This window comes from Hippopotamus amphibius, chromosome 12 (assembly GCF_030028045.1).
Source record: "Hippopotamus amphibius kiboko isolate mHipAmp2 chromosome 12, mHipAmp2.hap2, whole genome shotgun sequence".
In the NCBI taxonomy this organism is placed as follows: Eukaryota; Metazoa; Chordata; class Mammalia; order Artiodactyla; family Hippopotamidae; genus Hippopotamus; species Hippopotamus amphibius.
In genome coordinates this window covers 26,432,117-26,458,184 of record NC_080197.1, presented here as the reverse complement: position 1 = coordinate 26,458,184, position 26,068 = coordinate 26,432,117, and the positions used below count along the sequence as shown (strand labels likewise).

At 51.9% G+C, this 26,068-nt stretch overlaps 1 protein-coding gene across 1 annotated transcript in view; it reads left to right on the top strand.

Moving 5' to 3' along the window:
• BPIFB1 (BPI fold containing family B member 1) overlaps positions 1-25,686 on the top strand; it is a 38,516-nt gene extending 12,830 nt beyond the window's left edge. The window contains exons 2-16 of the mRNA XM_057703261.1: positions 5,454-5,603; positions 8,155-8,290; positions 8,983-9,090; positions 10,021-10,170; positions 10,945-11,026; positions 14,502-14,565; positions 16,291-16,376; positions 17,387-17,566; positions 18,503-18,556; positions 19,046-19,204; positions 20,981-21,048; positions 21,933-21,978; positions 22,864-22,927; positions 23,902-23,978; positions 25,535-25,686. Of these exons, the coding sequence (XP_057559244.1) occupies positions 5,489-5,603; positions 8,155-8,290; positions 8,983-9,090; positions 10,021-10,170; positions 10,945-11,026; positions 14,502-14,565; positions 16,291-16,376; positions 17,387-17,566; positions 18,503-18,556; positions 19,046-19,204; positions 20,981-21,048; positions 21,933-21,978; positions 22,864-22,927; positions 23,902-23,978; positions 25,535-25,567 (1,422 nt within the window). The 5' untranslated portion in view covers positions 5,454-5,488 and the 3' untranslated portion in view covers positions 25,568-25,686. The remainder of the gene's footprint in view (positions 1-5,453; positions 5,604-8,154; positions 8,291-8,982; positions 9,091-10,020; positions 10,171-10,944; positions 11,027-14,501; positions 14,566-16,290; positions 16,377-17,386; positions 17,567-18,502; positions 18,557-19,045; positions 19,205-20,980; positions 21,049-21,932; positions 21,979-22,863; positions 22,928-23,901; positions 23,979-25,534) is intronic.
• The last annotated feature ends 382 nt before the right edge of the window (positions 25,687-26,068 follow it).

The window sequence follows — 26,068 nt, the reverse complement described above, 5'->3', positions numbered from 1 at the left end:
TGGTTTTCTGGCACCCTTTCCTCACTGCCCAGGGGATGATAATGGGAAGGACTGAAACCAGCCCCAGGCCAGATCCCTCTCCTGCAGGGTCCATACCAGGCCCTTGGAAACACACACACACACACACACACACACACACACACGCTTTGACCATGTCCAGAAGGAGCAGACAGCAGTAATTTTTCCCTCACAGACACCACTCTGCCCAACATGACGTCAGCTCCTCAGCCTGTTTCTTTCAGGAAAGTGACAGAATCCAGTCCATCACACATCCCAAGTCTGGGGTCGCACCCTGCTAGGCCTGCACTAGGGGCAGACACCTCTGCTCTTCACACTGAGACAGTGGGAGAAGGGACCACAGCTTTCTCCTACGAAGTATCTTCACAGATCTGCCTCCTTTGCCCTCTTGACCCTTTTATCATCTCAATCTGGGTCAGGAGCTCCCACCTGAGGGACCCAAGAGCTGTGCCACTGCCTCTTGGCTGCCTGCTTGCACTGTGGTCTGGCTCTTCCTCTTGGTTTAGAGCATCCACGGAAACGTGGCACCTTAGAAGACACATGAGTTTGGGGACTTGAGGAAGCGCTAGTGAGAACACTCACCGACAGTTAGTGGTCAGGCAGCCTGATGCAGACACTGCCTCTGAGCTGGGCCCTGAAGGTCAGTTATATTAACATTTCAATAATAATAGCATTTCCCATATACCAAATTCTCTGATGTTCCAAACATTTCACGTCATCTTACATGACCCTCAAAACAGTCCCATGTTACAACTGAGGACACAGAAGCTCCCAGAGAGGAAGCCATTCTCCCACAGCCACACAGCTGATAAGCCCCAGAGCAGGGATGGATCCAGGTCTGGTGGACTCCAGACACTTCCCCTGCATGCTGCCCACACAGGGCACGATGGCGTCTTCACGGGGGTGGATGAGGCATTCCAGGATGGGACACAGCACAAGCAAAGCCCTGGGAGCCGGAAAGAGGGGAGGCCGGGACAAAGAGGCCCGGAGCAGTGAGAGGGGGGGTGGAGGGGGAGAGAGCTGAGTAGCATTGAGGGCAGGGCCGTGGCACCCTGTGGGTTCTGAGGTGTGCCAGGCCTACACAGGCACATCATCTGTGGGCGGCAGCGTAGCTGGACGGAGAGCCCAGCAGGAGGCATCTGCCTCTCTGGAGATGCGCCCAAGGGAACGGCGGGCTCCCTCCAGGAGGCCACTCTGGCTCTGGAAGCATCGCACCGTTAGGTGTTTGGGGTGGTTGGCATGTTGCAGACATGCAGGGTGGCAAACTCTCTTGCCCTCTTCCTCCTGACAGCTATAGGGAGGGGAGACCAGCCAGGGCCTGGCCGTGCACTGTGTGGCCCCACGGCACTCGCTGCCCCTCTCCTGTCCCCCTGCATGTGGAGGCAGGATTCAGTACTGGCTCTCCCAGCTCTGAACCACAATTCCACCTTCTGGACTGAAGTCAGGCAGCAAGATGATTCCCCAGATTATGCCAAAAGGCCCTGTTTGGGTCCGACTCCCCGACACTAAGCTGGAGTCACTGGGGAAGGACGGAGCAGTGGTGAAGAGCGTGTGGTCTGGACTAGTCAGTACACTCAAGTCCCAGCTCCGGAAGCCCTGGGCATGAACCTGGAGCAAGACACGCACCTCTCAGGGCCTCAGACCCTGGGCTGCTGACACCCACCTCTGGGTGAAGTGAGAGCCAAGGCACCCAGGCAGTGGGCAAGAGGGGTCCTGCGGGGCTGTTCATTTGTCCTCTTGGTTCATGGCCATGCCTCATTCATTCACCCTGTGAATATTCGCTGAGATTCCTGAAGGTGCAGACAGGACAAAGTAGGTGCTAATTGCTGCAGAATGAATGAATTAGAGCACAGACTAAGTGCTGTGTGAGCGCGCACCTTGGATCACATTCTCAGCAGCCTGTGAGGGAAGTTCTACCATTATCCCCATTTTATAGATGAGGACATTGAGGCCCAGAGAGGTGAAGTAACTTGCCCACAGTTACACAGTAAAGAAGTGGCAAAAGTGGGATTCAAACCTATTCTCTTGAGTGAATTAATTCATGGAGATGTGTATTCCTAAATGCTGGGATGTATTTAGGAATAAAGGATGGACAAGGCTATTCCTTCCATCCCCCAAATTAATTATTTGGCTCTACTATGATCATAACCTCTCTGCAGAGGCTCATCCTATTCTAAGCAATAATAACAACAGCGACAAGCACTCACATTTGTTGAGCCCTTACTCTGTGCCGGGACCTCCAGTCCCTGTTCTCTCAGCACCCGAGGAGGCAGGTGCTACCGTGATTCCCATTTTACAGATGTGAAACTGAGACTCAGAGAGGTTAAGAAACATGCCCTGAGTCACACAGCATGGAAATAGTGGACCCAGAACTTGAACTCAGGCTGTCTCAAGACCCCCTGTGTCCTCCAAGCCTCAGAGACATCCCTAGACAGGCTATGAAGTCAGAGTTCTGGTTTGAATGCTGGCTCTGCCATTTGCTGTCTGGTGAAGCCACTGCCTCTGTGGCAAAGTCAGGGTTGACCCTGACGGGAATAAGACTCCGTTGCTAGGACTGATGTCAAGCCTAGGGTGGCACCTCCATGTTACAGGTGCTTAAAACATCATCACTGCTCCTGTCCTCATTATTGTCCCCACGGGAGTGGCTGCCCGGAAGGCGGGGGCCCTTCGCACAGACCACGCCGTGCCTGGTCCAGCTCCCCTGCCAAGTGCCCCTGGCACCCCACCCACCCCACGCGTCAGCCAGATCCTCCTTTCTCCAAACTTCAGGAAGCGGGAGTCCTGAGGCTGCCTCTGGGCGGGGCTGTGATTCACCAGATGCCATAAATATTTACCTTGGAGACCTCAGCCCAAATGCAGAGGGTGTGCAGGATATAAGGCTGAACTTCCAGACCCACCACCCAGGTGAGGAGAGCGGCGGGCCGAGGTCTCCGTGTGTCCAGGTAAAAGCATAGGGAAGGGGCTGAGGGCATATGTCACCAGGAAGGGACTGAGCTGGAGACACCTGTTGGGCTCAGGTCAGGAGCAGGAGGGAGGCCCGGCCCTGGGGTAAGGCCCCTCGGTCCACTAGGACCTTCTGAGGGTCAGGGCCAGCGGGTAGAGAGGTGCCAGCTTCCTTGCCCAGATGACCAAAGTGCAGTGATGAAGGAACTGGACTGGCCCAGTCTTTCCCTGACCTCATCCCAACAACCTTAACCCACTCTGCACACACCAACTGCTCTGTGCCAGCCCTATGCTGGGGTGATTCTGGGGACAAGATTATCAGACAGTCCTGGCCCCCAAGAAACTCCCATCATGGGCCAACGTAGTACATGCTGTGCTCAAGGAAAGCCCAGGGACACGGTGGTAGAGGACAGTCAGGGAAGGCTTCCTGAAAGAGGTGATATGTTGGTTGAGAAGCTGAGTAGATTTTGAGTGGAAAAAGGAAGAGAGAAACATATCTCACGGAAAGGGAACAGCACAGGCAAAGGCCAAGAGGTGAGATACGACATAGTGGGTGCGTGTATGGTGCTTGGATTTGTAGAGAAGATAATTTTCCACAAGAGGGGATGCTACCATTTACTTGGCTCTCTGAGCACCTCTGATCAGAGGAGGACAGACGGGCGTGAGTTGATAATGAAGCGAAAACAGGGTCAAGGTACTTGAAACAAAAAGACTATGGAGTGGAGGTGCAGGGTTTCTCAGGGTGCAAGCAGGGCATCACCTCTGTCTTCTGGCTTTGACTGCAAGGTGGCCCCAGCATTAGCAATAAGAGCAGCTAACACTCATTGAGCGCTCGTGGCATACCAGACCACAAGTAGACTGTCCCATTTAATCCTCCCAATAACCCTGTGATGTGAGTATTATTATTATTACCCCTTATTTTATAGATGAGAAAACTAAGACAGGGAGGGTAAGTCACTTGCTCGAGATCACACAGCAAGGGGCAGAGGCAGGCTTCCCATTCAGGTCTATCTGACTCCCAGTCCCACCACATTTCCCTTCCACCCTCAGGCATCCAAGACTCAGGGGTGAGGGTCCTGTGAATTGACAGGAGTTCCCATGGCCCAGACCTCCTCAGTCTAAGAGGCTCCCACTCCTCCATTCTTCCAGGGCTCCCAGGGGCCACTCATTCATTCAGCAACCTTTTACTTAGTAAGCACGCGCTGTGTACCAGGCACTGGGCTGGCCCCTGGGGACACAACGGGGAGCAGGTAGACCCAAGCCTCCCTCCCAGAGTTCACGGCCTGGCTGGGGAGGCAGATATTGAGTGATTATTGCAAGTGCGTCAGAGAGTTCACCCCGGGCCAGCTCACGGAAGACACACGTCATCCAGATGCCACATTTGTCTTTGGCAACAGGACACCCACTGAGCCAAGCAAGGGCCCAGGTGTCTGGGTCAGGATCCTCCGTCCTTCCAATCAGGACCACCCACAGGAGGCAGAGGCTGCTATGGGGGTGGGGGTGGGGAGGGCAGAGCCAGGGCGCAGGCTGAGGTGCTCAGGACGAGGTTACAGCTGCTGGTGTTCCACACCCTGCAGGGGCCAGAGCAGCCCAGGAGCTGGAATACCTCAAGCTCCTTTCCCAGGATGCACTCACAGGCCTCTCCCTTTCTCCCCGCTTTTCTCTTCTGGCTACCAAGCGGCCACCTACTCCCTCCTCAAGCCCCGTAGTTTTGTGAATTGAGCAAACAGCTTTCCTACCACTATGAGTCCTACCTGAATTCTCATCTCCCTCCAGCCTCCAAACTTCCTGTTCTGGGCACGCATCAGCCCCCAGGGTGACATTTCTCCAAGTGTGGTCCAGGCTCTCTGGTTGCAGGAGAGGGAAAGCTTTACTTACAGAGAAAAGGACACGTGAGCAGAATTTTCAAGAACGAACAGGTGTCCTGCAAGCAGATAAGGAAGCGGGGAAGCATTACAGGAAGCAGGAAGAGCAGGGCAAAGGCACAGACGGGAGAGAACAGGGTTTGTTCTGGGAACTTCAGGCAGCTTGGAATGACTAGAACTTTGTAGAGAAAGAGGGGAAACCCAGGAAGTGAAATCGGCTGAGGCTGAGGGTTTTAAGTGCCACCGTGACGGGCTGGGGGAGAGCAGAAGCAGAAGTGTTTTCTCCTGAGCACTGAAGGTGGGCGTCCTGTAAGAAAACAGCTAATATTTACCACGTGCCTGCCATGTGAAAGGCACTGTGCTAAATGCTTTCTAGATGTTAACTCATTTAATCCCAACTCTATGAAGTATCGGTTATGATGCCCATTTTCCAGATGAGAAAACTGAGGTACAAAGAGGTTACGTTGATTGTCTCAGGACACAGAGACCCAGTCAAGCTCCAGAGCTCACTCTCCTAACCATCTCACTACATAGCCTCTCCTGGACTCCACGCCCCACGTCACAAGGCATGGTGGGCCTGGCCTGGGCCTTTCTGCCCAGCTAACAGGCCCTCTGTGCGCACCCCAGATCCTGCCACGTGCCACCTGCTGACCCCCAAGAAGATGGCCAGCCCACGGACCTTCACTTTCCTCTGTGGTTTGCTGGCAGCCAACCTGGTGGGAGCCACCCTCAGCCCTTCTGCGGTTCTCAGCCTCGGCCCAGAAGTCATCAGAAAAAGTAAGCCTTGGCCACCCAGGTGTCACCACTATAAGGCAAGGGGGCAGGTGGAGCAGCCCTGTAAAGGAGGGAGGGAGTTCCCCATCACTGGGGGTATGCAAGGCATGGTTGGGATCCCAGGTCTTGGGTGAGACTTGACTGAGTTACAAAGGTTGGGAGTCAAGATCTCAAGAATTCATGATTCCAAGATCCCCTTCTTCTTAAATTCCATAGCTCCAAAACCCACTACTCTGAGGTTCCATGGCCTGCAGAAGGGGTGTGCAGCCACTGCATGCGATGAGGCAATGGCCTCTCCGCTGCTCTCACCTAAACCCCGCTGCCAGAGCACCTCCTCTGAGTTAAACCCAGAGTGCAACTAGTCTCCAGAGCAAACACCTTCAGCCGGGAGTCTGGCCACCTGGGCCCCAGGCACAGCTTTATCACACTCCAGCTCTGTGGCCCTGGCAACTCCCTGAGCCTTGGTTTCCTCCTCTGGAAGAGGGTCTGCCTCCCCAAGTTGCTGGGATCATCCCATAGGACAGGAAGTAAGAAGAGCTTAATGACTTCTACAGCTCAGCTTCTCAACCTCTGACCTTGGGGGCTGAATACCTCTTTGTTGTGGGCGGCTGTCTTGTGCATTCTAGCTGTTTAGCAGCATCCTCAGCCCAGCTGTGACACCAGAATGTCTCCAGAGATTGCCAAACGTCTCTCAGGGGACACTGCCCCAGCTGAGAACTGCTGCTCCGGTGTGGTCCCCCGAGAGGGAGAAAATCGGTTGGCTGTGGAGGTCCAACCGGGGCACATAGAGACCAACGCTCTGTGTGCACTGGGTCTGGGCTGCAGCTGGATGGGCAGGCACGGGCCAGGTCCTACAGGGTCAGAGAGGCACTGTAGCCAGAGGAGGGATCCCCTAGGAGGGATGGGGAGCAGAGAGCTCCCGGCACTCTTGGGGAGGCACATGTGCCTGGGCCCACGCTGAATCGCAGGCACATGGAATTTCAGCCAGAAGGAGCTTGGAAAGGAGCAGCCACTTAGGCTCCCCAGCAGCAGAGTCTGAGCCCAGGAGCCGTGTGCAAGCGGGCGGTTCTGGAGGGGATCCCAGGAAGCACCTGCAAGAGGACGGAAAGCAAGTCAGGTAAGGGGAAGCCAGTTAGTTACCGTCGAGCCAGAGCTCCGTCCTACTGGGCAACTGTGTTAGTCCGGCCCAGTCAGAAGGCAGAAGCCACAGAGTAAGCCCAATAGATAGGTTTGTATAAAGAATTATTAGCAGGAATTAGAATACTGGGAAATGGGCTAAAAGGAAAAAAGAGAGAACGCCAAATGATACCCTAGGGATTGGGACGCAGCAGGGAGCTCAGATACAAGTACAAAAGAAACGTGGAGGAGAGAATCCTTCCCAGAACTCATGGGAGGAGTGGGTTGAAGCCCCTGGAATGGTGGGGAAATTCCCTGAGCTGTCCGGGTCAGAGCTGGTCCAGGGTTGGCAGGCTGAGGCCAGCTGGCCGAGAACTGCCCGCCAGGGAGCAAATGGATTTCTCTGGGGAGCGGCCCCAGGAGAAAGGGATTGCCAGTGACTCACTGGGGAGCTGTCTCTGGGTAACGGCCTGGAAGGGAGCTGGGGTGCCCACAGCACTGGCTGCCTCCCGGAGTCCACTCAACTCACCGTCCGATGCTCTGGGAGGTGACGCCACTGGCGTCTGGCAAAAGGAGCACACCAGGGCCAGGGGGGAAGCTCATTCCTCCTCTGTGTCCCTCCAGAGCCTCTACTGACAGTGCTGAACAGTGTGCCAGCCAGCAAAGGAGGAATATTTACAGGGACCAGCTCCATTGTCACAGGGAAGGCAAAAGGGCTGGCTTTGTCTCTGAGAGGCACTAACACACAGGGACTCTGGGACACAGTAGGGGACACACACCTAAGTCATCCTGCCCAAGGATGGAGGGAGCTGGGGTATTTATACACCAATTCCCATCAGTCATTGCCCAAGGGTTGCTTTTGGAGCATCAGCTCTCCAGCACTCTGACCTGCTCTGCACACAGGCCAAATGGGCTCCCGCTGTCAGGAAAAAAGTCCAGCAGTGACCAGAAACCAGGGCTCCCGGCTCTTCCTTTCTTTGCTCAGCACCTGGGGCTCTTTGGACAACAGGCCCATAGGATGTGGATGTCAGAGAATCATTAGCAAGTGTGTTGCAGCAGCAAAACAGCCCCGAACAAGGCCTTACAAGTTCCCTGCCTCTCGGTTCCAGTGTTTGTCCCCGGCTAGGGAGAGAGATGCAGGCCCATGTGCCGGGTGTCCTGGCCAAAACTCCCGGCAGAGGCTGGCGATGTTCAAGGGTGTGAATGGTCCCACCTGTGCCCAGCCACGTTTTCATGTGAAAATGACCCATCTGGACCATTGTTCTCCAGGCCGCATTTACACAGAGGAGATGTCAGAATGGAGCCATCCATACCCTCACCTTACATCCCAGTGCAAGTAGCCCTGAGTGATGTTCCCTCCCAGCCCAGCCTGGAGCCCCCTCCAAGCCATCCTTCTTGCCCCTCCTGCTGGACCCTAATCCCTGGGATCTGTCTCCAGTGCTGACACAGAAACTGAAGGACCACGATGCTATCTACACCCTGCAGCAGCTGCCGCTGCTCAGTGCCATGCAGAATGAGTCGGCCAGGGGCATCTTCAGCAGCCTGGTGAAACCCATCCTGAAGCATATCATCTGGTAAGTGGAGCAAAGCCAAGCTGGGAGCTAGCTTGTGCCCACACCTCTGCCAAGGACACAATTTTATCAATTGATCAGTCAACAAGCATCGGTCAGTATCAACTCTGTGCCTGACCGTGAAGAATGGATCAAACAAAGCCTCTCCCTCAGAGGCTCCCAGGGGAGTAACAATAACCGTAAGAGAGTCACCCAGGAACCCTAAGTGGGGTGACCACAGAGGAAGGTCCCCTGGGGTGGAAGGATGAAGGGATAAGGCGATGCTTCTCAGTGGAGGCAACAGGTGAGCCAATGACTCCACGCTCACCAGCAGACAAGAAGAAATGGTGTTCCAGGCAGAGGGACCAGCCTGAGCAAAGGCATAGGTGGGGGTGAGAGTCAGAATGGCTGGTACTCAGACCCCAAGGCAGAGGTCAGCAGGGCCAGGGCACAGAGGGTCTTACAAGTTAGCCCCAGGAGCTCGGATTCATCTCCTAAGGGACGGGGGAGCCATGGAAGTTGTTAACGGGTGAGGGGGTGGGGAGGGAGGGGAGCAAGACCGTGCTGAGGAGGAGTTGGCAGACAGGGCTTGGGTCCAGCTGTCGGCTGGGCCCTGGGAGGAGGGGAGGGACAGGAAAGATAGAAGGGAGCCGGTCTGGGGATGATGCTCAGTTGAACGTGAAGCGTGAATCTCATCTCTCCTGTGTCCCATCCAGGCTGAAAATCACCTCAGCCAGCATCCTCCAGTTGCAGGTGCAACCCCTAGCCAATGGCCAGGAGCTGATGGTCAAGGTCCCCCTGAACATGGTAGCTGGACTCAACACGTGAGTGTCCCCTCAGTCAGGCACAGTGGGCCTGACAGTTTCTTCCACTCATTCTCCCTGCCCCCATCCTCCTCGCAGGTGTCTGGAAAAGAGTTACAAGCAGAGGGAAGAGCAAGTGCAAAGGCCCTCAGGCAAGAGTGCGCTTGCCTTGTTCACAGGACGGCATGAGTTGAGGGGAAGGGGGCGGTGTGGTGGGAGGCGAGGCCAGCAGGCAGCTGGGGCCAGATGGTACAGGGCCTTGTGGGCCAAGGTGAGGACTTGGTTTCACCAAATGAGATGGGAGCCATGCAGGGCTCTGAGCAGAGGAGGGACATGACGTGATGTCACTTTCTTCGAGAAGCCCTCTGGCTGCTGTGTATGGGGGCAAGAGTGGAGGCAGGGAGGCTATCCAGAAGCTACTGCAGTAATTCAGGAGGAGACAATAATAGCATGGACTAGGGTTTAGGAGCAGGAAGGTGGTGAGAAGTAGACGGATTCCAAATATGTCTCCGAAGACACAACAGGATTTCCTGATGGACTGAATGGGGACTTGAGACAGGATGGGGGGAGGGGAGAGATTGAAGGGTCAAAGCAGCATGGAGTGGCCAGCAAACAAAAACAGGGAAGATCATGAGAGGATAGGGTTTGGGAAAGGGTCCATAGTTCAGTTTGTAAATGTTAGATCTGAGATGCCTGTAAGACATTTGGGAAAGGAGTTAGGTATAAGTTTGGAAGCTACTGGAATATGCAGAGGATTTAAACCAGGAGAGGAATCCCAAAACTGAGCCCGGGACACAATGAAGTCAACATTTGAGGAGATGAGGAGAATCCAGCAAGGAGCCTGAGAAGGGAGCAGCGAGAGCCAGGAGGCAGAGGTGGATAGCAGGCTTGGCTTGATCCAGCCTGAAGCTGGGATGGAGCTCACACAGCAAGGGGCTCCTCCACTCCCAGGCCACTGGTCAAGACCCTTGTGGAGCTGCACATGGAGGCAGAGGCCCAGGCCATCATCCACGTGGAGACTAACGAGACGGGCCACACCCACCTGGTCCTCAGTGACTGCTCCAACACTGGCAGGAGCCTGCACATCAGACTGCTGCATAAGTGAGTGCAACTTCCTCCCACCGGGCTCCTGGCATGCCTGGGAGGGAAGCCAGGTGGTGCCCTGGCCCCAATTTACAGATAGAGAACACTGAGGCCCACAGAAATAAAGGGACTTATCTCTCCTGACTCCTGATCCGGGGTTTCCTCCAGGAAACCTGTGATGCCAAAGCGAGCTCAAGATATCAAGGGTGAAGTGATAATGATGGGATTTCAGGCATCATGCCAGAAATTGGGGCAAACATGTGAAGGTGGAGAGGCGGCTCTTTCCTAGGCCCCTCAAACCACACAGGCAGGCTAGGGTGCAACCCTGGGTATGAACTGTGGAGTCAGGCAAATGCATCTCCTTCATTCACTGTCCAGGTGACGCTGGGCAGGTCACCTCCCCGTGCCTCACCTTCCGGGCCACAGTGAGGGAATTAACGGGGCAGCAGCACTAAGCACTCAGCTGAGTGCAGGGCACATAACAGACGCTCAAAGACATGGCGCTTCCCTCCATCTCATCTTAGCAGGAGAACGAGGGGGGATGCGCACTGCCCTCGTCCCAGTGTCCAGCACAGATTCCTAAAGACAACCCCCAGGCCCCGTCCCTGAGAACTGTGAGCCACCATCTACATACACCAGGCTCAGGGTCTACACCCAGCCCTCTCTCGAACAGGCCCCGTGCCTTGGGCAAGTTCCTTCCTTCCCTGGACTCGGTCTCCCCTTCTGTAAAACAGGGGAGGGGTGATCATCTGTGACCCTGCCTCATCTCTCTCCTCATCTCCTCTTGGGAAGGCTCTCCTTCTTGCTCAACTCCTTAGCCGACAAGGTCATCAGGTTCCTGGTGCCTGCCCTGCCCAAACTGGTGAAAAGCAGGGTAAGTGGAATCAGGGTCTCTCGGGGCTGTGAAGCTTGCTCCCTCTGTGGTCAGAGGTGGAACTGCAAGCTGGTGCTAAGGGACCTGTGTGTGTTTCCTTGAGTGGGAGGCTTCTGGGCCTGGGTCACTCTTTCAGCAGTGGGTCCTTGAGGTCAAGGTAATGAAACTGCCAAAAGTCAGCCAGGGGACCTTGAACAGTGATGTGCTGATAAATTGTTCACAATTGACTCAGGAGGGGTTGAGGGAAGGGAGCCCTGATTTGTAGCATTTACTGATTTCCTTGATGTAAACACCCCTTCCATTGCCAATTTCAGGCTACTAGTGTGATGTCACTGAGTACAGTCAGAAGAGATGCCTAGTAGCACACTCTTGTATGGCATTTCCGCCATGCGGATACAATAGATGTAAATAAGCCCAAGAGCAACAGATAACAGTAAAATAAAACAAAATTATTAGGAAGTAATGAGTTTCGAGTTTTCACTGACTTTGCTCTTAGCATAATTTATTTAATTGTAAGTTTATACAACTTAACTTTTAATAATGTCAGGTTTAGCACCAAGCTCAGATATTCCTGAAAATTTAACAGTCAGCCCTTGCAAATTGGTCCAAGCTGGCTCTAGCACACCAGGGCCTCACACCACCCTGGTTGTGCTGTCAGGGGTTTGTCACCCACCAGGTCTTGTTGTGGATTTATTTTTCTGAGTCAGTAAACATGAGTCCATCTCATTTTATATGTCCCTTCAATGTCACAGGTAAACTAAAGCTCTGTAAGTTGGATTCATCCACTGTGACCATTGATTTTTACTGTAAACTCCAAGATGTGTTCACAGCAGTGGTTCTCCTGGGGTTAAAAACACCTTGTCAGGGATTTCCCTGGTGGTCCAGTGGTTAAGACTCTGCACTTGCACTGCAGGGGGAATGGTTCAATCCCTGGTCGGGGAACTAAGATCCTGCATGCCGAGCAGTGCTGTGTGGCCAAAATGAAATAAATAAATAATAAAAACACCTTGTCAAATAATTAATATATTTTTTATAATAAACCTTTTTTGAGTGGAAGACAATGTAATAACCAAAACTTTGGGGAGAAGAATACCCATAATCCTTCTACCTTAACTTGGCAGCTATTTTTCCTTTTGCATGTTGTTTTCCAAATCTCCATCCACATGCACTCATATTTTTATGTGGCTGCACTCAGCATCAATATTGTTTGATATCCTCTAAGTTATATCTATTTCCCATACCATTCTATGATATTCATGACTATGTTAATAGCTGTACCATATTTAATACTTTTTTAAACTATTCCAGAGAGACTTCTAAAAGGACTTTGAAAATGAATAATTTTGTAAAACTTAGCTTTACTTATGTGAGATATTTTTTCTTTTAAGAAATTTATTTTCTATTTTTTAAGAACTTTTATTGAGATATAATTGACTACAATGAACTGCATATATTTAAAGTATACAATTTGATTTTTTTTTCTTATTAGTAATGTATACATGGCAATCCCAATTTCCCAATTCTTCCCACCCCATCCCCCTATTTTCTATTTAAAGGTAGCAGTTTCTTAATGTAGGGCCCAGCTGGAAATGTTTTTCCAGCCTCCAGCAAAATCATAGTTTAATTGGCATTATAATTTAATAGCTAAAAATGTGTCTTCCACTAGAAAAGATGGCAAGAACTTGGGATTATAAAATGCTCTTTGCATAATATCTGTTTTTAAGGGTGAAAAGCCAAATACACTGAACAATTTGAGAAAACTGGAATTCCATTAATCGTCATGGTTTCCCACCATGAATCACTGGATTTGAAACTACAGTCCTATGAATATTTTATAGGCATGAAGCGAAAAGGCACAACATGTTTAAATCTGGCAGGAGCCCATCTAAAAAATGCTGAAGCCCCTTTCAGTATGAATACGTGGGTCCCAATCCCAACTGCACATCAGAACCTCCTGAGAAGGCTTTTTAAAATACTGATATCAGGGTTCAACCTCAGAGATTCCGATTTAATTGATCTGGTGGGGCCCTGGTATCCCAGAGGACTCTAGCTCCCCCAGAGGAGGATTCAAACGTGTAGCCAAGGTTGAGCCCCAGGGGTGGAACCGAAGAAAGGGGAATTGTGGGAGAAGATGCAGAGGGTGCCCACAAGGAATAGGCAGAGAATGCTGGGAGTCCCTGAGCCCAACTCCTCCATCCTCCCTGAGTTCGGGGTTAGCAAAGCAGCTGGAGCAGGAAATGGGTTTTTCATAGGAAAAATTAACATTTGTCAAAGTACATTGTCATTTCTCAAGAGTAGCAATGGGTCGTCAACCAGAAGGTTTTTACTGGGGAAATTGTACTTAAGACAAAATGAGAAAATCTCAGAGCACTGCCCTGGAAAACAGGTTGCCTAGAGCAGAGCACAAGGCCTTTGGGCCCCAAGGTCAATTAAGTCAAATGTTAAACTTCCTCCGCAAGCAGAAGAGCTGAGGCCAGGGGTTGTCACTATGGACAGTTGGGCCCCCTAATTCTTTGTTGTGGGCGCTGTCCTGTGATTGCGGGGTGTTTAGTAGCATCCTGGGCCTCCACCCACTAGATGACAGTAACACTCCCCCCCTAAACTGTGACAACTGAAAGTATCTTCAGAAATTTCCAAACGTCTCTTGGGAGACAAAATCAACCACTGCTGAGATCTGCTGGAATTCTGAGGGGAGAAGAATTCGGAAGGCAAGGAGATGTGTTGGAGCTAGAAACCCACAAAGATTGTTTGCAAGTCTGGTTGCGTCTGTCTTGCTGGCCTGTGTTCTTTTCGTTTGTTTGTTTTGGGGGAGGGGAGTTGGCTGCATCGGGTCTTAATTGCGGTACGTGGCACCTTTCGTTGTGGCGCATGGGCTCTTCCTTGCAGCATGCAGGCTTCTCTCTCTAGTTGTGGTGCAGGGGCTCCAGAGCGAGTGGGCTCTGTAGTCGTGGTGCATGGGCTTAGCTGCCCTGAGCATGTGGGATCTTAGTTCCCCGACCAGGGATCAAATCGGCATCCCCTGCATTGCAAGACGAATTCTTAGCCACTGGACCACCAGAGAAGTCCCTGACCTGTGTTCTAATCTGACATGTGGAAGGAAGTCAGTGCTGAGTGCTGACTGGAGAAGGGAGTGAAGGAATGTGTTCTCCATTTCCCTCTTATGGAAACATGGGCTTTTGTGGACATGATGAGTCTGATGGGGAGGAGAGCTGGCAGGCCAGGCACACGCTGGACACAGGGCAAAGGACAAACCATTGCAAAAGATGCCAAGTGACACCAGAGGCTGTGATGTGCTCTGAGCAGCAGTGATGGCTGAGGGAGTAGACGCACCACTGAGTCCTTATGCCCATGGGTGAAAATCTGGCTGGCCATGGGCACAGGGACGAGACTCAGCCCAGGAGAGTTGGGCACGGGTCCCTGTGGGGCTGTGTGCTGGCCCCTGGCTGATGGAGGCCCTGCATTTGTGCTGTTGCAGCTGTGTCCTGTGGTCAAGGCAGCCTTTGAGGACATGCGTGAGGACCTCCTGAACCTGACGAAGGGTAGGTGCACCGTGCTCTCATACCTTTTCCCTTGACTACTGAGCTGGCCTCCAGTCCCTGGCTCTGCCCTAGGCAGGCCTCCCTCAGTCAGGCCTGAGCAGCTGCTCAGCCCAGCAACAAGTGGGGCAAGAATGATCTGATCCCTGCCCAGGATGAGCCGACAGGAAATCACCGCAACTGTGGCTTCATGAGCACACAGTACACGCAAGGTTCTATGTGAGCCAGTGGGTGCCCCAGATACGTGCCCAAGTTCAAATCCTAGTTCTGCCACTGATTTGCTCTGTAGCTTTGAAAAAGCCAACTCCACCTCCTTATTCTGTTTCCTCATCTGTAAAATGGGGTTTATCCAGCCCTAACCTCACAGGAGTAAACGTTTATAGGAAAGTTCCAGGTTCATAGCAGGTGCTCTGCCTGGCACAGAGAGGTGCTTACAGATGTGTGCTGGATGGATGGATGGATGGGTAGACCTTGGATGATACAGAGACTACTATGGGCTATTAGAGAATAGGGATCAAGGGAAGAAACAAATTGTATCCTCAGACCACTCACAGTGAAATTCTGCATTCTCGGACCCCTCAGAGAGGGGATTGGTGGGAAGAAGAAAATCCTGTCACGTACTCTTTTGGGATCTGAAGAGGTTCATTCCCACTGGAGAGGAGTGGGAAGAAGAGAACAGAACTAATAGGCGTTCAATGCCCACAGAGCACCTACTTTGGGCCACACCCTTGGGCTGAGTATTTTATATACACTGTCTCACTGACGCCTCAGACCACCCCATGAAGTGGAGTGGATCATTACCCCACTTCACAGATAAGGAAACTGAGGTTCAGAAATGAAATCATTTGTCCAAGTTCACAGAGGAAATTAGTGATAGAGGAAGGCTTTAACGTAATTACTGAAGTCCCAAGTCTGATTTAATTCAGATTCCAGCCAGCTTTACTAGGTACCAGTCCTGTACAACCTATGAGGCAGGTATACTACTCTATCCCCATTTTAAGACGAGGAAACTGAGGTTCAGAGGCGGGAAGAAGCTAGCCAAGGCTGCTGGGGCTCCGTGCCAAGGCTATTCGGCTCCCCTGCTCCCCAGGGGCAGGGCGGGAGGTCTCCCCCAGGCGTAGGCGGACCCAGCACCAGCTCCCGCCACTCCCCCGCGCAGCGCGCCTCTCTAGTCCTCTCCATTCTCCGCCCAACGGCCGAGGCAGATGAGACGCCACCGCCACCTGGCGGCCAACTGGGGAATCCCGAGGTGAACGCAAGCGGTGGCGTGGGCGCCGGCGGGGGCGGGGGCGGGCGTGCAGATCAGTCTGGTGGGGGAGGTAGAGAGGTATAAGCAGTAAGTCAGTTTTGTTCCAAACCAGAATTGGCACAGGACCAACTGGGTTCAGATCCTTTCACAGTATGCCCTTGAGCACGTCATTTCACTTTTGTAAGCCTTGATTTCCCCATCTGTAAAATGAGGGTAATGGTAGGACCTACCTCCTAAGGTTACTGTGAGGGTTCCAGGAGCTAACACATGTAAAGGTTTAATGCATTACCTGGTGCTTGATATACGCTCAATAAACGTCCGTCGTTTTTATCATTGTCCTTTTCAACATCATCATTAGGCCTGCTCCTCCCCTTACCCCACCCCATGCAAGAATGCTGCTCCAGCCAAAAGCTGCCCCAAACCACCCTATCCGATACTGCCCTCCACCCTCAGACAACTTTCTTCTTCTCCCTGAGCAGTGCCCGTTTCTCTCAGCTCTGACCACCTGGAGTTTGACTTTGTGTCTCCTGCCATCAACCGTAGTGTTGTCCATCTCATCCTAGAGGTGAGTGTTATGGGACCGCAAGGGGAACGTGGGGATATCACTGCCCTTCTCTGACCACCAGGGTCAGACACCATGGGTCTGTTTCACGGGGAAAAACGCCAGTCACAGTTAGGACACACAGGCTGATTTAGAAAAAGCTCAACAGGCTGAACACACCCCATGTAAACATTCTGATGGAGAAAAATCAGCAGCTGGAATCTACAGGCCACACACAGAACTTCAACCCCAGTGACCTGATTTCCTCCAACTCTGATTTCCCCAGTCAGGGGCCAGAGTATTTGGGGCTCTTGGCCTTTGTCTCAAGCAAGCCCCTGCCAATCCTCAAATATCTGGTGACCTTGAACAAGAGTCCAGGATGGACATTCATCATTTAGGATCACACAGACCTAAGTTTCTCTCCCAGCTCCACGACTCCCTGATGTGTGACTGTGGGCAAGTTTCTTCACCTCTCTGAGCCTCAATTTCCTGTCTGTAAAATGTAATAACAATAGTCACCAAGGAGAGGAAGAAATGAGGCTGCCTGGGGCCTGGCAGGCAGGAGGTACCCAGTAACCATCAGTTCTCTCTAAAATGTGGAGCCACCCACCCACACTGGGGCTGGACACCCTCAGGGACCAGGCCAAGCAAGGCAGCGTGACTCTCAGACCAGTTTTCATGGGTCCTTGGAAAACTGCAGCATCAAACATTTCCATTCATTCTCTTGCAGTCTTGAATTTTCCCTTCATCTAAAGGGTTTGTGAGGTATCTGAGAAGTTAAAACCTAAATGCAAAATAAGACATCTAGAGTTTTAAAAATCAGAGATTACCTGAGGGGTACAAGTGCAGTAGATGTTGCTAGGCACCTGAGATAACTCATCATCTACAGCAAGGCACTGAATGCCAGGCTGAGCTTCCTGGCAGCAAATGCAAAAAGGGAAACAAGCTGAATGGTGTCATTTCCTCCTAGATTATTACTGGATAGGTTGTGGAGTTAAAGTTCCCAGACAACTCTCTGCTCTGTGTCTCCTTAGGCCAAGTTGTTGGACTCAGAAGGAAAGGTGACTAAGTTGTTCCATGACAGTGTGGATTCCCTGAATCTGCCCTCCCTATACCACACCCCTTTCAGCCTCACTGTGAGGAAGGATGTGGTGGATGCTGCAGTAGCTGCCTTGCTCCCTTCGAAAGAACGTGTGGTCCTGTTGGACTATGTGGTAAGCCTCAGCGTGGGATAGAGCATGAAGCCATCTCTGCTGTATCATGGGGATTTCCTGAATCAGAGTGGGCATAAGGACCCCTAAGCATGAACCCCCTGTCAGGCTGGTTTACATACCTCCAGCAATGGAGAGCTCACCCCCTCCTCTAACAGACCCTGCCTCTGACATATAACTCAAAAACTGAAAACCTCCCTGTAACATCTAGCACCAGTCCTAGTTCTGCTCTCCTGGAAGCTGAAACACCTGTTTCCTCTACCAAATAACAGTCCTGTCCAAAGGGCATCTTAGAGACTGGCTGGCCGGGGGATGGCGATTGCACCACTGCCGTCCACCGCAGGACCCACAGCAGACATCGCTAATCTCTCAGGGCCCTCCTTCCTGTTGAGCCTTGATGCTGACACAGTCTTGGAATCCTTATCAGTCCAGCACAGCAGACAACCACCACCAGTCAACTGCAGTGTGCCACCTCACCGGGGTGACCGATGGGGAAACCAAGGCCCAGAAGGGGATAGGGTTGGCCCACAGTTATGGGAGCAGGGCAGGACTCCAGGTCAGCTGACAGACAACAGATCACGAAGCTCTCAGGGATTAGAAGTCGGGGGAGGGGTTGGGATAATGAGTAAAGGGGAGTGGTCACCAGCAACCACATTCATGACTGTGGCAGGAATTCGGTTGCTTCTGTATGTCCTCTGAGAGCAGGAAGCCGCCCACAGACCCACGAGCACCACCAACCCACAATAAGAGTCCAGGGGACTTCATTCTCCACAGCCGCTGACATAGGGGCTGTTTTCCACCAGGGACAGACGTGTGCACTGGACCACCAGGCCCTCCCAGCTTTTCTGGGGTTTTAGGGATCTGGGCAGTGGGGCTGCTGGAGGTGTGTCTTCCCCTCTCCCCACCAGCTGACCTGCTCTGGCTTCCTCTCTTCCTCAGCTTCCTGAGATAGCCCGCCAGCTGAAGTTAAGCCTCAAGGTGATCAGTGAAAAGGTTGGTCCACTTGCCATCTGCAGCCTGAAGGTGTTTGCTGTGGTCTGTCCATTGGCCTCCAGGGAGTGAAGTATGTGTGGAACTGCTCTGTCCTTCGAGCACTGGTGACTGTAACAGACTGGTCCTTGTCCTCATGGAGATTTCAATCTAACAGGACAGTTTGACCTGAATCAAATAATTGTACAGATAATATTTCAGTCATAAATGTGGTGACAAAGGACAGATTCTCGAGGTTATAAGAGCACTACTGGGGCACCTGGTAGAGTCTGGGAGATTAGGAAGGGCTTCCCTGAAGGGAAAAGTATTCCAGATAGAAGGAGAAGCAAAACCGAAGGCTGTGAGATGGGGAGAGAAGCAGGCTATTCCAGGATCTGAGGAAGCATGGAGTCCAGGAAGGTTGGCAGCAGCCAGACCACATGGGGCCGCATGGGCCCTGCCAGCCACGGTGAGGCACTTGGGAGGCCACATGTGGGTCTCATGTCCTTCCAGGCTGCAGATCAGCTGGGGCCCACACAAATCGTGAAGATCCTGACTCAAGATACCCCGGAGCTCCTTGTGGACCTGGGCAATGCCAAGATGGCCCAACTGATCGTGCTAGAAGTATTTGCCACCAGTGAAGCCTACCACCCCTTCTTCACCCTGGGCATCGTGAGTTCAGTTGCCTGAGACATTGGCAGCAGCCTGGGGGGCACCCTTGTTCACTGTTCCTGTTCTCCCCTCTTGCTTTGCTAAACCTTTCCACCATTCTTGTTATCTCACAGGGATAGGGGAAGGGACTTCTGAACCAAGAATCAGGAGCTTTGGGGGCCCAACTCTTTATTAGTCAGGATCTTTGGGCAGAAACTTAATTCATATGCACAAAATGAATTGTATTATCTCTTATAACTGAAAAGTCTAGACAATATTGGCTTCAGGAATAGCTGGATCCAGGTGTTCAAGCGATGTCATCTTCATTCTTCTCTCTTCCCATCTGGTAGCCTTGTTTTCCTTTGTGCTACCTTCATCCTCAGGCAGGTTGTCCCTTCATGGAAGTGCTCCCAAGCTACATCAAGCTTATAACCTCTCTGCTTAGCAACCCCAGTGGAAAAGCTTCTCTTTCCCAGTAATTCCAGCAAAAGTTCAGAAGCTGACTCTCATTGAATGAATTAGGGTCAAGTTCCCACTCATGAACCAACCAGTGTGGCCAGAAAAATGATATATGTAAATTTTCTGAGCTGGGACACACACACACACACACACACACACACCCTGGAGTGGGGGATTGGGTTTGGCTCTATTCAAACCACAGGCCTGAGAGGGAAAGGGGTAATTCCTCTTCTGAAGTATGAACAGAACTAAATCATCTCCTAGTAAGCTCTTAACTGATTTTCTCTGTAACTCCAGCAGGTCAGATCTCAGAGCTTCCGTTTAGGGGGACCCTGTGGGTTAAAGTATGGGGGTGGGGATCACCAAGGGCAAGCCCAGTAGGAAGATTTCATTAGGTAGGGCCCCTAGAAACAGGCCCGAGACAAAGAATCTGATAAAAGTGACGTATTGGGGGAGAGTTCCCAGGAGAAGGACTGAGCAAGGATGTGGTCTCAGCTGGAGGCTCGCTTCTGCGTCATCCCACGAGAGCCCTGGAGCATGGTGGCACCAGAGTCAAGCCCAGGCTGAAACAAGAAGGCCAGCCTTCTGTACCCCTTGTCCATCAGTTGTTGGCCACTAGCTGCCCTCGGGATAGGAGGAACACAAGGTGCCCTTGCTTCCTGCGTGGGAGGGTACCCTGAGCCCCCAACCAGCAAGGGGAGTAGACCGCCCCCGGCCAGCCTCACTCGCTCCCTGGGGACTTCCCCTCTGTGGCCAATGGCAGGCACTTTTCAAAAGGCCCCCAAGCTCAGGCCTGCAAGAGAAGTTTGTTCTCTGGGTGCAGCTGCCCTGGAGCTGGAGCCTGACACCCAGCTCACCGCAGCCTATGGGTCAAGGGGATGGATATCTTCAGCATCTGTGTTTGCCGCCTGGCTTAGCTTCCGACCTTCCCAGTAATAATAACTGGTTAACATTTAGCATCCTGTCTGTCCCCCAGTTTCCTCACCTCTACAATGGGGCAATAATAAGACTCACCTCGCAGAGTCGGGAGGATCAAAGGAGATGATCAGATAAAGCTCTTAAAACACCATCTGACACACAGGGAAGGCTTCATGTACACCGTCTACTGACATCATCTTCAGTCCTCTGTGCAGTCTCTTCAGTGGGGAGCGGGTACAGGCATCATCCCAATAGAGAAGGAATTTGAGCCCCGCAGAGGTCAGACCCTTTCCCAAGGTCACAGCCAACAGCTGAGATTCAGATCGTGTCAGCTTGGCCCCAGAGCCTCCGTGGAGAACCTCACACTCCACACCTGACACATCCTCTACATAAATGGGGCCTGGGCTTCTTTTGTTGCAGGAAGCCACCTCCAAAGCTCAGTTTTACACTGAAGATGACCGACTTATGCTCCACTTGAATGATATCAGGTAAACAGGAAAATGATTGTGAAGATTCTGGTGATAAAAATGAGTCCTGCCTCCTGACCACTGGTTTCTTTAAACAGCCAGTGTTTTAAGCCTCTGGGGTGTGAGTGTCGAGTGAAGTCTGCTCCAGGACAGGCAGAAAGGCTGCCTTGCCTGGACCGTCCAGCTGTCAAGGACTGAGTGTGAGATAAAGAGGAGAGGGACATGGCCTTGCAGCAGCCACAGGGCAAGCTGACCCCGGCCACATGGGAAAGGCCCACCCAGCACCATCCCCTCAGCCTTGAGCAGCCCATTTTGGACACCAAGACAGCAGCAGTGACAGTCAGGCCCCCAGCCCAGCAGCACACGGCTCCCGCTGCCTTCTGCACCCATGCCTGCTCTCCCCTCATCCTACCACCCTCCTGCTGCCCCAGAGGGAATTCAGGGTTGCAAATGGGAGCCTCCTGGGACAAATCAAGCCCATGGGTGTGTTTGGATCAGCCCATACAGGGTTAGGGTTTTTTTAATATAAATTAGTTGCCAACATGTATGTATAAATCAGAATATCTGGCCACCATGGCCTGCATTCCTATGTGGCAACAAGCAGTGGAGCTGGGAATCAGGTACCCCCTTTAAAAGAAGAATGAGCGCCTCAGTTCACCATGGTCCTCACTCCTGGGGGTGATCTTTCTGCCTACTCTTTGGGCAACTGTTTGTTTGCTATCTCCCCCGCTTCCCCCATGCATTACAATGTAAGCACCACGAAGCAAGGATTTCATTTGGGTCACTGCTGTATATCCAGAGCCTGCACTGTGTCTGGTACATAATGGGTGCTCAGTAAATAGTTACTGAACAAATGAATGAATGGGACTCTGAGGTACCAGCCTCATGGGCATCTTCTGTTGCAGCTCTGATCAGATCTACCTGATGAACTCAGCCATTGGCCTGTTCAACGTGAGTATGAACAGATTTTCCCTGGGGGTGCAGGGGATTGCCCAGGATGGTCCATCTCAAAAGGAGACACCGCCCAGGATTTTCTTTGAACAAGGTCCTCACGGGGAGCCCCACGGGGAGCTGGCCAGCCTCCCCGAACTTAGCCGCAAAGTCCAACTTTCTGGTTCAGGTGTTTACTGAGCACCTACTGTGTGCCAGACACAGCTGAGAACACACATGTTCACAAACACACAGATACACACGGACTTCCCTTCTGTAAAGTTCTGACCCTAAATTAGAAAACAAATCTCCTATATTCACGTCTCATTTTGTTCATATAGACTCGTCTCAGTGACCCTGGGCAGCCCCTTTTCCCCGGTCCTCAGTTTCCCCCTCTGAGTCAAAGTGAATCAGAGATCTCGAATTGGCTGAATCCTGTCTTCTGCTGTGGTGGGGTATTTGTTTCTTTGTTTTAGGGAGGAGATCATTTTTCCACCCTTTTGTTTTGTCTTTTAATTTTTTTGACAAATATTTTTTAATGGGGAGGTTTCCACATGAAAATCAGGACTTCTGGCTTCCCTTGAGAAGTCACAAACTCGGGAAACAGGATGAAATTCCCTTGGAGAATTCAGCTGGAACAGAGCAGTGGAGCCCGTGAGACTGGGGGTGAGATACATCCCACAAATACACCGCAGTCCCCCCATCTGCTGGACCTGGGACCAGCTGCTTTGTGCCCCCCACAGCCTGTCTGGTCCCCGGCCCTTGCAGCTCTGACCAGCCAGGAACCTGAGATTCGGCATCTTCACCTGCTGCCCTCGCCACAGGGCGGGGCTGTGCCCATCCTGAGAGTGGCTGCGAGGACTTCAGATCCTCAGCCAGGGTGACAGGGCACCTTCTCTTTCACAGCCTGAACTTCTGAAAACCGTCACCACCAAGATCCTCACCTCCATCCTGCTGCCAAACGAGAATGGTGTGTCCCTTTGCTGTCCATCCCCCGGGTCCCCAGGGCATTGAGGGCGGGTGCTTTACTTCTCCTGCCTGTGTCTCCATCTGGGGCCCCTTGCATTTATTTTCCACCTATCCTCAGAGCCTAGTTCTAATTCTGCCTCCTCTAGGAAGCCTTCCATGTCATCCAGCTGGAAATGAGCTTTTCCATCTCCAGCAGCCCAGACCAATTCCTTCACTCGTGCCAGAGCCTAGGCTTGCGTAGGTGATGCAGGCAGTGCCCCAGGCTCACGGGGCTGACAGCCGGAGGGAGACAGAGGTGGAAACAGACAATTAGAGCACATGCGATGTGCCTCCGGTAGACCTGGGCTCAAGCGCCGATTCCCCTTCCTGCTGGCTGCCTGGCCTTGGACAAGCTGCCTTATTATCCTGAGCCTCCGTCTCTCCATCTATAAAATGGGGAAATAAGAGCACCTTCCTCGGAGGCATAAAGGTGAAGACGTTTGTACGAGGCAGAGAGGGCGCGCCTGACACAGTCAGTGCTCAACATTTCTTAGCCTTCGCTGTTGTTGGCTGTTGTTGGCAGTGTTATTTGTGTCAGCGGTGGAGAAAGCCAAGAGAAAAGGTTAGAGTTGTTCCTGTGGAGCCCCAGGTCAGGGGGGCGGGGAGACTTGGCAGCCTATGTCCACCCTGCTTTTTTCACGTCTTTGTTTTATCAGAGTGAGAGATCTCAAAGTACAGGCATGTGCTGTGGGTGATGGGGGGCCCTGATGGTTCTCGAGCAGGAGTGTGAGAGGATGTGAGGGTACCCTTTGGAGCGGCCAGAAGCTGGAGCTGGAGGCAAAGAACAGGCAGACGAGGCTGGGTGGACAGCAGGGCCAGAGAACAGGGAGCAGAGACAAAAGGGACAGTCTGACTCGGGCATGCCAGGTCTAGGAAGAGTGAGCCTGCCCACAGCTGCCCAGGCCCACCATTCTCTGACCACACTTGTGATTTCAGGCAAATTAAGATCTGGGATCCTGGTGTCAATGGTGAAGCCCTTGGGATTTGAGGCGGTTTCGTGTTCTCTGACCCAGGTGAGTGGGGTTAAACGTCCTGCCCCAGGGAGAGCCCAGGCATGGGAGGTGGGTGCTGTACTCCAGTCCTGGCCCCTCTGGTCACTTATGGGGGACCGTGGGCAAGTCCCTTCTCCTCTCAGGGCCTCACGTCCTCATCTGTAAGCGGAAGAGGATGACTATCCTAGCCTGGGGTCATGCACCTCCAGCCTTTTTCATCCTCCCTGTTATTCGGGCAGGGAGAAGGGTGGGAGGCTCTGTTAACTGGCTTTGAAGGCAAGTTGACATCTGACTCATTTTCCGCTGCCCACCTCAAAAACTGCATCCACGCTTCAGCCGGCTTTGATGGAGAATTATGATGGCATACTGTGCATGATACCGAAAGAGGTTGGGTCTAGACTCAGGGACCAGAGGACCAGTTCAAATGCCAATTCTGCCTCTCTCTCTCTAGCCAGGGACCCTCAGGCAGGTCCTTTGGCCTCTCTGAGCCCAGACTCTTCAGCCATGAAACCAGCAGATGTCTGAATATACAGGCCACGCACCAATGAACTACATATAATGATTCAATTATAATATAAGTAGTTTATCTAAGACACACACTGCACTTAATTCATGTCGGATGGACAATAGGTGTCCATCTAACCGGGTGGCTGGAGCTTAGTGTATTTCATGTATCTTTTATTAGGGGTCATTTAGCAACTGTCCTCTGTTTTTTTTTTTTTTTATCGAGTTGCAAAGCATCATTTCCAGTTTGGGTTGGAAAGGTATCATTTCACTCTTTGGATCTTTTTTTTCCAAATTTCCTGTTTTGCTCTATTTATTCATCTTTGACTAGCAGCACACTCATATCCTTTTTATAGCTTTATAATGTAATATGTTCTAAAATCTAGTCAAAGGAATGAACAAATGGATAAATTTGAGGGAATTTCCTGGCATTTCAGTGGTTAGGACTCCGTGCTTTCACTGCCAAGAGGCTGAGTTCAGTCCCTGATGGGGAGCTAAGATCCCACAAGATGCACAGCAAGGCCAAAAAAAAAAAAAAGGATAGATCTGAGATGAGACAGGTATGGCTTTAAAAAAGTTAATAGTAGAATCTAGGTGATAAGTACGCAAGTGTTCACTATAAAATCTCACAACTTTGCTGTATATTTGAAAATTATCATGATAGAATCTGGGGGAAAATCTAATAGGTTACATTCCTTGTATCACATTTAATTTCCCCAAAAAAGGCAGAGTGTTGTCAAAAATTTAGCTGCCTGGGACCCAGTGGATACAGCCAGGAATCTGCATTTTACAAAACTTCTTGGGTGTTTTGGTGATCTGCTGGGCCTGGAGACAACAGTGCTATATAATCCCAGACTCTGCACCCACATACTTTACCTGTGCCCCAGACCCCTGCATGGTGTCACTGCTCACACACAGACCCACTGCTCTGATCCTTCCAAGAATTCTTTATGAGTGAGCTCAGGGTCATGAACCCCAATGCCAGCGGCCACCTTGTTGGGGATAAAATAGCATAAACCACAAAAGGACAGGATGTTAAAAAAACTTTTTTGACTTTTCTCCTCCCATTCCAGGATGCCCTTGTGATCACCACGGGCTCCTCGTAGAATCTCAGACCACTCTCCTCTCTCCCAGTGAAGCCTTGCACGGTGGCCTTCCAGGCAGGCTGGGTCTCAGTGGGCGTGTGGAAGCCAGCTCTGTAGACTCTGCAATAAATAAACTTGTCTGTAACTCCTGCAGTCCGGAGTGTGTCTTTGTCCCAACTCAGGGTCATTTTGCCCCTGGCAGGCTTAGGGACTGAACATCCAAGCTACATCTAGGTCACGTTCAGGCACATCTGAGCCAACCTGGGTCATGTCCAACCCACGTTGTGGTGACATCAAAACACACGTGGATAAGGTCCAAGGTCTTGGCCACCTCCCTGAGTTTCAGCAATAGGAAAGCCAGTTGCCCCCTCCTGTCTTCCATGTCAGCCTCAAGACCACCTATGGTAGGACAACCTTTCTGGCGGGTACCCACGTTATGTTGATATTGGTGACATGGTGGGTCAAGGGCTCGCTGAACTATGTGACTCTGGAGGCAGGCTTTGAGTTTTGACCTGGACCCCT